Raw genomic sequence first — 14830 nt, forward strand, 5'->3', positions numbered from 1 at the left:
CAATTATATATTTTCTAGAACTATCTCCAACATCAATGTATGTTAAGTTATTAACACCTAGTTTTGAAGATCCCCTTTCTAGGTTGAGGGAGGCCTGCTTCAACTTCAGGAGACTTTATATCTTCTGTTCTATGGATACAAATCTAGATGTTTTACAGTTTGCTTATTATACAGATGCAATCAGGGAACCAAATGGGAAAAAAGAAAAAAAACGATATTTCAAACTGAAGTACATTCATTGCTGGGAAATAATCTCATACACAGCAAATTTCGTAAAGTTGTTTAACTGTTAAAGCTAAGAAACTTAAGAATACATAAAAATTGCACACAAGTTAGCATTGGATACAAAGGGTAACATGAAAGCTCTATGTTTAGACTTGTAAAAGATGAATCACGGAGAGACGTTGAGCCTTTTTGCAAAAAAAGATAAAAAGCACTCTCTGCGGTCACAAGCAGTCTTCAATTAGCTGAAGCAGATTCCACTTGAACTGGTCCATCCTCTGATCTGCTTGAGAAGGGTCACCAGCGGTATATAATTCAGTGAGTGAATGCCCTGATTCACCAGCCTGAAAATTTTGCTGCCGACAGATCCTCTGTTCTCTATGAAAACAGCATCTCAGTAAACTAAAATAGGAAATGTCACATGACATGGGAGGTTCACAATATGTCCATTCGCTGTTATTGATCTTCGGTTTTGAACAAAACTAGTTCACTTTCTTGCTGTAGGTTCTTGTACTTCAAATTGTTAGGGAGCCATCTGTTTAATCTCTCAGGCCAGAACCTAGCATAAAAAATAAATTTAAAAAGCAAATTTGGTTATGTTTTAAATTGAATGTGCTGTAAAAAGTTAGAAGAAAGAAGCATCTATAACTACCCCCATATTTCAATGAATGATAGACGTCACTTTTTATAAGATTGAAAAAAGAGAACAAGAACCTCAGATTTCAGACCTGCACCAACTATCCCCAAATAAGTGCTCATTCAGACATTTTAGGTGAACTGGTTCAACGCATGAAATGCCCCGTTGGATAAGAATTGAGTAAATTGATGGCTATGCATTATGACAAGGATCTTAACCCTTGTTACCAAACACATAGCCTACGTTTTGCTCCCACCATAATTTCATTTCTTCTTTCAGTCCCTTTCACTAAATTACTAGTCAATACCCTCCTTTGGTTCCTTAAATAGACTTCCTATGCCCAAAACCACCCTCTCGGGGGTGGGCAACGTGCATCTTTGTCTCATCAAATTTGACTAGAGCCACACTCCCACAAATGAAAGAAGTTTCATATTTTCAAATTCTTCAATATTTGGTTATATGAAATAAATCAAATTCCTTTTTTTAGCATGAAAAATATTTTTTCATAAGAAATCCTTTTGTTAATGATCTAGGACTACAAGTATCCTCTACAAGAAACAATCTTGTTCCAGCTGGCATTAGCTCTCCTAGAGAGGATCTTTTCCATAATCTAACAAGCAGTCAAGCACAACCTGAACTAGCCACCTATAGATCTTCTTTTCATGTTTCTTCACAATTTTTTAACTAACCCAAAAATTTATTCAGTAATGTGTTGCAAACCATTTAGCTATGATGAGTTATCAAGCAAAGCATTTGCCACTGACGAGCAAACAAAACATTTTATTATGCTACAGAGTGCATGTACTTTTGTGATTTCTTTTTGAATCTTGTCTATGTTCTTGCTTAGTGTTGCACAATTAAATGATATGTTACTTCCATGCTTTTTGACAATTTTTTTGTTTAATTATATATCGTGTATCAAAAGAAAAATTACACTGTTTATGGGCATGAATGTGGACAAATTGATTGGGATAGGGCCTTTATAGTATATACTTGGTCTATAAAATTGCCCAGAATAGCTTATAATATTTTATCCTTATTTTCAAGAGATCTGTTTCCTTTTTCAGCTTTTACTGTTTTCCCACAATTTTTTTTCTAAAGAACACAAGTATTTTGCTTCATTGAACAATGTTCGTACTCAAATTATGTTCCTTTTTTACTTTTTGTTTTTTTTACATGTTCTTGCTTAGTTTAAGATGTTTACTGGGGTGAAAATTGAAAATGTTTATATATGGGATGGTGTTTCAATGTTACTGTTAGATTGTTTCACAAAATATATTTCAAAGAATTAATACTACTAATAAAGGAAATTAAATCAATTTAGACTTTACAAAAGACCGAGGCTGATTGATTCCAGAGTATGAATGAAGAATAAAACAAGATTTGGCCCAAGAAATTAAGTGAAAAAAATACTACTAATTGATTGGAAAATTCATGGAGAATATAACAATATAACAAATCAAAGAATAAACGTCATTCACAACAATTGATTTTGAATGAAGGTGTGATGGTAGCACCAAATATAGGTTGTGAAAACGGACACCAGATGTAGCAGACCTCAAATCACATCCGTATATTTAGACAATACCTACCCAATGGTCTACTTTATGTGCTGAGCAGGCGCACCAAATGTGGGTGCCCCACAGACTTGCCCATAATTTTCAAACAATAAGATGACAAGCAACCTGATTACAGTTTTTCTATCTGATAGTGCTGCATAAGTGTTAAGCTACAACACAAATCGTGCAGGATAGAACAAGGTTATCAATAACGGATAACGGTCTGTAAGCCAAAAATCCACCATAAACATATGGCAGATGGCGTGGCAGCCATGGCGGACAAAAATTATATATATATATATATATATATATATATATATATTAAAAACAAAACCAAAAATAAAAAAACAGACTTTTAGGATGCATGACTTTAGTGTTGGGTGCTTACTGCTTACCATTGTGCTATAAGTGAAACAAAATTGGGAACAACATTATAGGTTTAATATAGAAAACATAACAGAACATGATAATGAAATTCTAAAACATAGATAACTAAATTCCAAAATTTTGAAAATTTGAGAACAAAAACATTGAACAGATGAAGAACAATAACAATCACATAAAATAAGAGAGAGAGAGAGAAAGAGATGATGAACATCTGAAGAAATGAAAAATAGATGGAAAAAAAAAGAAAAATAAAGAAATGGAAGGAAGAAGAAAAAACAAACAGAAAACAAAAAGAACTATTATGGGTCACCGGATTTGTTGGCTGGAAAACTTTATGGAGCTTAGGCTGCTATGGTTCAGGTCGCTGGAGGCTGGTGGCCTAAGAAGACTCACCATAGTTGTTTGTTCGCAATTTAGGAGCTTCACAAGAGAAAAGATGAGGGAAAAAAAAAAGAGGATGAGGAGGAATTCCGCCATGAGCGCCATGAAGCCATGGCCATGGCGGATAAGGCGGGCGCGATGGCGGATAAAGCGGGTGCCATGGCGGATATGGCGGGTTCCATGGCGGATATGGTGGACGCCGCTTTATAAAACAGGAAATAACAGATAGCAAATGGCAGAGGGGTTCAAAAACGCCACATTATACGCCATAACGGTTATTTGATAACATTGGGATAGAAGCAAGACACGTACACACAAAAAAGCTAGGTGGTTAAGTTGGCAATAAAAGTGCACAAGTTAAATTCAGAATAGGTGATGAAGATATTACAATTAGACTGGCCTTGAAACTCAAGGGACCAAAGTAGAGATGAAATATATTCAATTGGAATCACTCTAAGATTAATAGAATCAGTACTTACTTGTCCAGTCTTTCACAGATTGCCCGACGAACAGATGAATTGAGACCATAAGCAATTGAGTTAAAGAGGCCCTGCAATAAGTAGACAAAGTGACATAGCTTAGCAAGATACCATAATAGTACTTTTCACAATGTTGAACTGATTCACTCACTACTTGACATCAAATCTATACCAAGGAAAGCCAATTACATTTACTGGAAAAGCAAAAGACATTCCAGCAAAACGGGAAGTGATTAACTGCAGGGATACAATGCAATGCCTTTGTGTTGTGTATAAGTTAAATATGTTGGTGCGCCAGTACACCAGGGGAACTTTCCATAGTATTGATGAACTTAACAATTATTTATGATACAGCTGAGGAAAGGCTGATGATAGAAAAATTTTCTTAAATTTCCATATCCTCCTCTAAACAATGGTAACTTATGCACCATCTACTTTTGTTTAAATTGTAAGAATTAACATCTTGTTTTTCATGTCAACCTAAAGAAAAATCATTGAGAAAATACAACATGCTGCTTAAATTGGAATTAAATCAAACCACTATTTAGACCTTTACAAGCACATTTAACTTATTGCTCTGATAGTGGTTCAGAAACCAAACACCGGAAAATACCTTTCTATAAGCTTGTTAAATCATAATTATATAAGACAGCATTAAGCATGTGATGTCGAAATGAATATTTGTATTTTTAGTTTAAGGATTTCAAAATAAATTTTTTGAACAAGTTGTACCAACATTTTCACAGCAATTAAGCCAAATGCAGAAATATATCAAATATCAAATAATTTTAGATATATTTGAGATACAAGTTAGATAATGCATTTTAATCTGTTAGTAACATATTAGTAGAGAAGATAAGTATGATTGTTCAAAAGTATAAAAAACTCCCAATGGGATGCTAGGAGATCAGTGGAGAAGACAAGTTTATAAGAGGGGATTTATAAAATAATGACAACCATGCTGAGTATCCAGAAAAGTTATAGAACATTCAGTAATCAGAAAATAAAGCTAAAAATAGCAAGGTTACTTGTTGATACCATAAGAGCAGCCGTTCCTACATCAAGAAAGGTGAGCCAAAAGATCTTATGATTGGGTTCAAAAAAATCATGAATACGGTTAATAGTGCCAAAAGCCCAAGATCCTATCAGAATTAGTGGATAGTATCCCCAGCGATTCAGAGCCTGCAGTGTTAAAACAGAAAATACTATAGTTCAGTGGGAATGTAGATGAAACAGGTAATACCAGTTTTCTCTAGAGCAATTTTTTTTTTGGTAGTTCCTCTTGAGCTTTAAGCATGAATATAAATTTACATATGAAAATCCCAACAAAAGAAATCAAGGGGTGAGCATCTCTAAACACACTAGAAATCAAAGAACATAGTACTAATCTTTTGATTCTTACTTTTTAACAATGAAATTTTCCTTGTGAGAAATACATTATAATGTACATATCTTGGGTGAAAATTTCCTTTAATTCCAAATAAACCTAGCCTAAATAAGGAATTTGCAAAAAAAGAATAGATTACAGTGAATAAGCCTCATGACCGAACATATTATAAAATATTAAAGGCACTAAGGATGACTAGAATATAGTTGCTATAAACAAATAAAAGCAGATCTTGTTTTCTTTTTTATTATTTTTTGGGGGAAGGGCAAGGAGGGAGAGGTTGTTTCCTAATCCGCGTGTATGGATCTTTATATTTCCAATATTGGAGTCTCAAGACAATAGAATAAAATACCCTCATGTTATCTCTTGTATCTGACACAAAAGCTTGGCCCGTCATACCAACTGCCATCTGAAATTTGCCAAGAAACAAGAAAATAAGGTCTCAAAAAGTGCCTAAAACAGCAATTTGTTTTTTGTTTGAGAAAGAATCAGTAAAATTAGTTACATACACGGGTTGCATTATTCAGCATGCGTATTACTTGAAAGTATGTAAAGCCATTATACAGAATTGCACCCCAGAGTGGCATGTAAAATGTTACAAAATGAACTGCCTGCATAGTAAAAGGAATCCACTTTTAGAGGAAAATGAAAAGATAGTAGACTAATCTGAAAAACACAATACATATACACAGTAGATTTACAATGCAAAGTTGCAGAAAATTGAGAAGTGACTGTTGTTATTCTGCTTTCTTTCTAATATTAATTACCATCACAAACTCTATACAGCACCGACTCAAACACAGGCACCGGATATGACACGGACAACATGACATGGCTAATGTCCAAAATGTAGGACACGGCATATATACATAATCTTTACAATTCTTATATGATAATGACCCTTAGAAGATGAACCATATCTCTTAAAAGTTAAAATAACACGTAATTGTTATGAAAATAAACCTCATGATATATAAATATATAAAAATGTTAGAGCCTTGCAATATTTATAAATAAGTTGACTTTTTAAATTCCTTTTAAATTCTTTTATAATAGAAGTGTTAGATAAGTATTTAATTAAGAGAAGTGTCGAATCACTCTCAGGGCTAGTATCCAAGTTGTATAAGAAATGTGTTAATGTTGTATCAAAGAGGTATTCAAACCAAAAAAAAATCATATTTTCTAATTGTGATACGGTGAAGAGGTGCCAGACACATGTCAAAACGTGTCTGATAAGTATAGCATCCAAAATGTGTATATGTGTTAATGCTTCATAGCACAAACTACTTTTAGATAATGCCATAATGAAAAGCATCCTAGACCCTTAAAAAAGGAGGATAGAATTCTGTATAGAAAATTCATCTGCTAGTAGACATTTCTTGCATGGATTTTTTTTCATAGGTCAATTTTAGCACCTTTCATGTTAATAACTCTACATATTTGATTTTGAATAACTAAATTGCTACAACTACAAGGAAAATATTCTCACAGGCAAAATTGTCCAGTTTGTTTGTATTTACAGGAATGTCAAATTAAACAAGGGGAAAAAAACTTCACACTTAACCAAGTAATTGAGGTATCTACACCATTATTGACAGGGGATACCCAACTTGGTATTTTTTTTACTTTTACTGACATAATGTTATACTTTTACTATAACTTATGAGGGCTGACAAATTGATTACAAAAGCCAACACCACAATTTAACCCTTCCATATGTAAAACAAAAGAAACAAGAGGGGAAATTGAAATTTGCAGAAATTTTCAGGAAATTTATAAAAAAAAATGTGTGGCATGTATTCCTACTAGTACTTGCCTTCCCTGCGCGACCTGTTTGAGTCCAACACCATGCACCAAAATGTCTATGGTCATTACCAAAGGAGCGCATAACTGTCATAACCAGGGAAGTACCTAAAAAAATAAACAAATGAATTCTCAGCATTTCAAGTTGCCAGTTAAATAGTTGAGCTTAGACCAAAGTTGGAAGTCGTACTACCCTTAGGAAGTACATAACCAAGATTTGGAGCTATTCCATTTGCATTAACTTTCTCTAAAATCATTTTCAGATTTAAAGTCATGGGATTGGGAAGTTAGAGAATGTGAAGATTGTTGCAAAATAGGCCATTTCTCAAAGTTAGAATATTAAAAGTTGATTTAAACATAGCTCCATACCCCAGACATACAAGTGAAACATGGCCTCCAAATCTTCAACATCTGTTTTGTGCTTTACAACAGTACGGTGCAGGGTAAAAGCAATTGTTGTAGTCCATAGAAAAGATGCCACACAAAAAAAATGCGTGCTATATCCCTGAGCATAACAAAAGAAACCTTTGGACGGGTCCCTGTATCAAAATGAAACTTCTATCAGTCACACAATAAACAACTTCAGTTGAAACATACTTTGAAGAAAATTGTGCTTGGTCTAGCATGTATACCCTATTATGTTGAAGAAACTGCAAAGCATATCCTGCAATTGACAAAAATGTAATGTAACATAATACAAAGAGCATTATGGCTCAGATCAGTAAAAGAAAACAAGGCATAAATATACAAATAACCAATGTAAAAGCTGATCATTTAATGCAAATGAACAGACACATATGGCTCCAGAAATGCCAAAGGGCCTAATTCCTTTTCAATTGCAAAACAACATCACAATTACAAAACAAAGTGACCAAGGGCAAAAACATACACAAGAAAAAAAGATTACAAAACTTGGATGCTTAAATAGTTGTCTAGCAATCTAAAAGTTTTCATCAACAGAGAGTAGCTTTTACAATTGCAATTGAAGTCAATAACAAGCTGATAACAACAGATAACTGTTGCAACACATATAATGCATGTAGAAGCTTACTACAACTACTAGCTCATTAGGCAAACAGACATAAATAGTATTCTTAAACATACTAAAGGATATTTAAACACCTAATTATTATTTTTTTACAAATTAGGTTTAACTTAAGCTAAGGTTGAAGATCATTAGGCTCCTAATTCTAGTGCCACTTGAAGTTACAACTTACAAGTTCAGTAAATTTGTGAGAAGATATCTTCAGAAACAGTTATTTTATGGTCATTCGCTCCAAAACCAAACTGATTGAATACTCCAGTGAAAAGAAGCAACTAGCAACCGAGTAAAACACTAAGCAATTAGGTTTTGAAAAAAAAAAAAAAAAAAAAGCACATCAAAGTGTGAAATTGGACTATCAGTAAATTCAATTGAAAAGGCTAAAGCGAGGTTAACGGTGTCGTTTTCGCGAATCGTGCAAAGTGTCACTGAACTAACGAATGAGGAATTCGAAGCAACACTAAAAAAATGGAAAGAGGAAACGCAGGGTTTTAGATCTGATGAAGAGGAACACGGAAAGAAAGAAAGGGAAGCATACAGAGAGTGCGAGGTAGAAAACGAGCTTGAAGGAGAACTTGCGGAGCTCCTTGAAGAGGAGGTAGCACAATACAATGAAGCTGGAACCGGCAAGAGACAGGCTCGACGCTCCGGCGTTCACCGCCGTGAGAATCCGGCGATCGTACGCCGTCAGAGCGCCGCCGACTGCGACGGGGCTCGCCATTACACGGAACTGCTTCGAAATCGCCGATTACCGTCTTGATTTCTCAGTTCTAACTTCTAAGTTCTAACTCACTCGCTACAAAGGAAGAAACGAAAGTGAAAAGTGAGAGGGTTTCGAAATTTTAGTTTTGTTAAAAAGAAATTAAAATAATATGATTTTGATTTATGATTATAAATGAATAATAATCTCCTCTAAAGGCTTAAGGTCTAACACTCTAACTAAGGAAAGTGTATTTATTGAAAACGGGTATATTTGCGTTAAATAATTATCACATATGTTAAATATTTATTATATATAACTAAAATTTATAATAAATTATATATTTAAATATATAAATTATATTTAAAATTTTAAATATATTTTTAATTTTTCAAATTTATGATAAATTTATTTTTATCCCTTAAATTTAAAATTGTTATTTTTAGTCTTTATAATTTTTAAAAATCTTGTTTTAATCCTTTAAATCACCAATAACATATCTAAAAATGACAAATTAAGAAGATAGTTATGTAATATCAATTGGATTTAATGTTATATTTTTCAATAATAAGGACATCAATAGGTAGATTTTATATAATAATATTTGATAAATTTTTTAACAAAATTTAAATATAATGACTAAAATAATTTTTTTTAAAAATTACAGGAATTAAAAGTAACAATTTTAAATTTGAGGGACCAAAAACAAATCTACTCCTAAATTTAAAGAACTAAAAACATATTTAAGCCATATTTAAATATATAAATCATTTTAAATATAAAAAATTATATTTTAAATTTATAATAAATAATTTATATTAAAATATAAAATTATTTTTATTTAACGATGCTTATTTTAAAATATTAAAATTTAATATGTAAATAATTATGATAAATAAAAATTAATTTAGAAATAAAAATAATTTCTAAAAAAAATTATTTAATAAAAATTCTTAAAATGATTCTCTCGTTTGTGTTTTGTATATAGTTGATTGATATATAAAATTATTTTTATTTATTCATATTTTTAATTTTTAATTTATAAATAATTATAATAAATAAAAATTGATTTATAAAAACTCTTTTTCAAAAAAAAATTCTAAAAATACTATAATAGTTCATATTTTATTATTTTTATTATCCATCAATGTGTATAAATTTCTTTTAACTAATAACTAATCTATACTTATTAAAAAAATTGGTCAATTTAATTAATTATACTAAATTTATTAACAATTTATATTATTTTATTATAATTTTAGAGACAACTTAGTAAGTGTGTTTCTTTTAAAAGATTAAAATAAGTGGGTTAGTAAATATGAAGGTTTATTTTATTATCTTTTATTCACTTATTTATTTATTTATTCTCTTTTTATTTAATTTTTAAATATTTTCTTTTAAAATAATCACTGATTATTATTTTATTTTTATTTTTAAATAGAGAAACAAAGTTTTTTTTTTCTAGTTATAATAAAGAAGAACTGTAACAACAATGTAGTAAAATGTGGTAATACCACAAGAGTGGTAGAATCTGTTTGTTTTAATTTATTAAAAGATAAATGATGATGGTAAATAGAAATACAATTTTCTTAAATGTCATTATTATTACATTTTTCAAAAATAGTTCTATTGTTAGCGCGAAATATAAATAGTTTATGTTAAACAACTCGCTTATAATATCTGTCTCAATTTCTTAACCACATTAATTTCACTTATAAAATTCGAATATTGCATTTTACTTATAGAAATTTGAATAGTGCAAACAATTAGTTAGTATTATCATATTTCTTTTAACACATTTTCTTCCTTGTGCTAGGATATTTTACGAAGAATATAAGGATAGAAACTATGTTGCCATTAGATTTTTTTTTTTTTTTTTAAAGAGTGATACAAAGCTAAACACGAATTAATATCACTTGCATATAGAATGATTTAACGTGTGTTTATTTTCATGAAATTGAACGTGCATCCATCTCTTCCCTTATTTCTTTGTTTTTCTTTAGAAAATGTAAAAAAATCAAAATCTGTTAAATGATATTTAAATGGTAAAAACAAACGTATTGTTAGTAATTAGTCCAGTGAAGTTCTTTTGTGAATGATTGAACTTCTAAGTAAGTTTTTGCATTGATAAAATGATATTTTACGACTTTATACTTTTTATAAAAATAAAATAATATTTATAATTATTTAATTAACTACTTTTATTCTCCATTATTATATACAGAAAAGACACAAGTAAATTGTCTTTGGACTTTGCTCTCTTTGATCCTGGAAGATATTCTTTGATTCCATCCAACATCCATGTACTGATGAATCAGTCCTGGCCTGTCCCACTTGCTTACAAGCCATATATAAATTATTTTTTTACATGGTCAACACAACATTAAAAACTAATCATTAATGACTAATTTATATTTATAGGATTTAATTTTTGTTGGTGAAACATTTTCTATTTAAATTTATTTTTCAGTTTTATTTTTTATTTTTTTTATTAATTAGCCTTGATCTTCATAAATTTTGTTTTCTTAAGTGATTCCTATTATTTTTTTTAATAACAAAGTGGTATGCATTTATAGAAACGTCAAGTTAGTGTGTGTTTGGATAAAAGTTGAGTTCAACTCAACCCATTTTTACTTTAAAGCAATAATCTTGTTGCTTTTAGATTTCATGCATTGGAAAGTAAATACAGACATTCCCATGCTTTGAAACGGATATCCAAACACACCCTTAGACACTCTTATGTTTTAGATGAATATCATATTATATCACTAAACTACTCCCTAAGAAAACAACTTAATTTCTTGTGTATGTATAATCAAGATTATTTTACTTAAATTAATTTAAATCATCCATTTGTATTATACACTTGAAATACTACCAATTTAAACCAAACAATGGAATAACTTCTCCTTCAATCTATTCCTCTCCATTTCACCAATTAATCCACATCTAGCCTTAGGATTAGATATAGTTTATTCCAAAACAATCCAAATGTAATCTTAGGATTAAATCTAGTTTATCCCAAAACACTTCGTAAAAAAAACACTAAAATTGACCACCCCTCTTGAATATTGGCTCTATGAATCATATATTCTCACGTTCTCTATTTCTAAATTAGTTCTTTATTATTAGCTTTGTAGACTATATAAATCATGCCCATAAAAAGAAATAGAATTTTTTATTTAATGATTTTTTCCCACTTTAGCCAACTGTAAGTTGAAACCCAAGATCATGTCTATACACAATCCAACGATAAATTTGTCAAATACATCATATGTGAATAAATTTGAGTTTTTGTATATTCTGAACTAGAGTTTCAAACGTTTGTACACATTTTGTGTATATCATCAAACCGTAGAAAACTCAGTTACAACTTCTAACAACTTCGGTTTAGATTTTGTTGCAGCTCTATTTTTTGCCACAGTCACATGTGATATAGAACTTGATGGAAACCTACTTCCCAAGAATATCTTTGGAAGAAAAAGAACCAAGAAAGGTGAAGAATGATAAAGATGGTCTGAAGAATTGTAGGATATTTATCCTTGTTTTGTAGGTTACCTAACATTGGGAGGTCTATCCTTCCTTAAGGACTCCATATTGTTGTTTTACAATTTTAGTAGTGATTATATAAGATATTTTTGATCATGTATTTTGGGTCAAGTAGTGTAGAAATTTTTGTCCTTGTATTTTTCTTTAAATGTGTAATTAGTAGTTTAGAGGAGATATAATTAGCCTAGGCCATAAACTTATTTGGGTTTGGATGGCCCAAACATTTTTCTAGCCCATTAAGGTTGGACGTCCACTTGTCTAAGCAAGTGGTTTGGATGCCCAAGCTTAATGAACAAGCCATCCAAACTTCTTAAATAAGTCACATGGTCTTGATAGTGATATCTCAACAAACTAGTCAAAGTAATCATTAGTCTAGTAGTTGTAATAATTTGGATAGGTAATTAGAGTGAGTTAACTTAAGCTAACTTAGGTTATTCTTAAACTATGATTAGCTTAGTTTGCTCCATAAGCTTCTAGACAACTAACTAAACTTGTAGAAAGTTAACTAAGATTGGTTAGCTTAAGTACAAGATAATTAATCATGGTTACACTTGACCATGGCTAGTCTAACTTGCACCATAAGCTAACCAAACTCCTATATATAGGATTTCTTTGTATTGGTTGAACTTTAACTTTGAGTATTAATGAATTAGATGCATTTTTCCTAATTCTTTTTCAAAGTTTGTTTCTCTCCTTGAAACTTGTTCCATTTCTCTTATCCTCTCTTGAGTGTGACGAGGTTTGGAGAGACTTATCACTCCGTGAGTGTGGTGTCTCCAACGGGGCTCTTTACCTTTCCATGTGTATTTGAAGATGGCTTCTAACACCTTTGGAAGCCATTGAAAAAGTTAGGAGGAGACCAAGAAGGAAAAGATCCATTAAAGGAACTTAGAGGAGAAACTACGTTAATCTAGTCTCTCCAAAAGGTTTTCCATCAAAACTACTTGCATCGAGTTCATGATTATGAACACCAAACCATGATGTTGTCCCTTATAAAATGATGTAACACACCATTTTCTTTTCTTTTTCTTTTTACCTTTTGCTATATGATATATATATTTTATACATCTACGTTCTTACTGAGGAGTGAGGCTGCTATATTTTATCTTTGTTACCATTTTCACTTACGACAACATACGATAATGGCCCAATGAAAACATCATCAAAGTCTTGAAGTGGCTCTAACACCTTCACCACATCACTCATAGTTGGCCTTGGTTTTGGTTTTAAGGTTTTGGATTTATATTTTAAGGAATGTAAATTTATATGCATAGTGTTTGGTCCCATTATTTAAATTTTATGGATTTGTCCTCGTTCAAAAGACATATACAATAAAATAAATTGAATGTTTTATATCTATAATAAGTATCCAAATAGATAAAATTATAGAATGTATCTATTGATGAGTTGTTTAATCATATATTTTTTCCTTTAACAATTAAAAATTTCTTGTGGATCCTTTGTGAGACCATCAACTCTTCAATAATGTGGAGATTTTACAATCCTTAAAATATTTTAATGTTTGCAAACTATATGAAAAGGGAAAGAAAAGATAATAGTGGGGTGTGTTTACCTTGTGCCATAAAGCTACACTTATATATAGCATAATAAAGAAACATTTTTTCTAAACATTTGAAAATCACTAACATACTTCATCTTGTTTTGCAAATAAAAACAACAATATGAAAGTAAGTACATTTGAAACTTTCATCTTGTTTTCTTGTCACAAATAAGTTGAAAGCAATTTGAATTTATATTTGTCTTTTTTTGTTGCTAACTAATTTTAGTATTAGAAACAACTTTGACTAAGTTTAATACTTGAGCCATTCTTTATATTAACTACTATCACCAATCGTGAAATTCAAATTTTTTTAAATAATTTACATTTCATATTATCTATACTCTAAGTATCAGCAAAGAATATAAATGATATTCCTATTTAAAAAACTATTTATTTATTTAATCAAACTAAATTCTTTTATTTAATAATCAAATATTAAAATAATTTATTTAACAAAGATTGAAACACTTGCTTATATTTAATCTTGTAAGTTCAATATTGTTCCTGTGTTAGGATACACACTCTAATTATCCTTGTTGTAGCGGGTCTGATCCTGGGTCTCGGTCTTCTCGTTCCTATCCGGGTAGTCCGAAGTCAGGGGTGGGTGTGCTTGCAAAGACACTCCGACGCTCAAGTTAGTGTTCGGCGTAATAAATGCGGTAGTTCAGAATTAATTACATACCTCGTTGGGGTCCTATTTATAATAGTTCTTATTGGGCCGCAATTAGGGACTGGGCCCCAGAAAATTAGGGGTCTAATCTTATGCATTATGTTAATTAATCTCTCCGTAACCATCTTGATGATGCCGACATACTCGGCCGACTCCGCCGACACGTTTCGCCCCATCTGGGGGTGGTCGGCGGGTTCGGGTACTCGGCATAAGCAACGGTCTCGGGTATTCGGGCAAGTCGGCCACCATACGGTATACAACCCCCGCAGCGTCAAGGATGAGAAAAGACGAAGACGGTACAAAAAAGATGGTGACGTGGTATTCGGTGTTGAAGAATAAGGGTCGGTATAGGTGTATCTCGATGCCTCATCTTAATGATGCTTGGGCCGACCTTAACCATGAGCTCAAGCCGAGGCCTTTTGCAGGCGATGTCTAGGCCGAGACCTTAGCCAT

The 14830-nt window shown here is 31.4% G+C and overlaps 1 protein-coding gene across 1 annotated transcript; it reads right to left on the reverse strand.

Moving 5' to 3' along the window:
- Positions 1-217: 217 nt before the first annotated feature.
- On the reverse strand, positions 218-8752 carry GCR1 (G-protein-coupled receptor 1). The gene is made up of 9 exons (XM_083063054.1): positions 8436-8752; positions 7488-7519; positions 7225-7394; positions 6865-6963; positions 5562-5659; positions 5405-5461; positions 4704-4847; positions 3666-3736; positions 218-781 (listed from the first exon to the last, which is right to left on the reverse strand). Exons 1-9 carry the CDS (start codon positions 8616-8618, stop codon positions 679-681), a joined length of 957 nt encoding a protein of 318 aa, XP_082919180.1. The 5' UTR covers positions 8619-8752; the 3' UTR covers positions 218-678.
- Between the last annotated feature and the right edge of the window lie 6078 nt (positions 8753-14830).

The sequence above is a fragment of the Cajanus cajan genome, chromosome 9 (genome assembly GCF_000230855.2).
Source record: "Cajanus cajan strain Asha chromosome 9, NIPB_CcT2T_4, whole genome shotgun sequence".
NCBI classification, from domain to species: domain Eukaryota; kingdom Viridiplantae; phylum Streptophyta; class Magnoliopsida; order Fabales; family Fabaceae; genus Cajanus; species Cajanus cajan.

Bases quoted from the DNA above. Each gene is read 5' to 3' on its own strand.
- GCR1 (XM_083063054.1), bottom strand. From the start codon at position 8,618: ATGGCGAGCCCCGTCGCAGTCGGCGGCGCTCTGACGGCGTACGATCGC. The intron at 7,520-8,435 runs GTATGCTTCCCT...TGTCAATTGCAG, and splicing joins TTTTCTACCTCGCACTCTCT to GATATGCTTTGCAGTTTCTT. The intron at 4,848-5,404 runs GTATTTTATTCT...TTAACACTGCAG, and splicing joins ATACAAGAGATAACATGAGG to GCTCTGAATCGCTGGGGATA.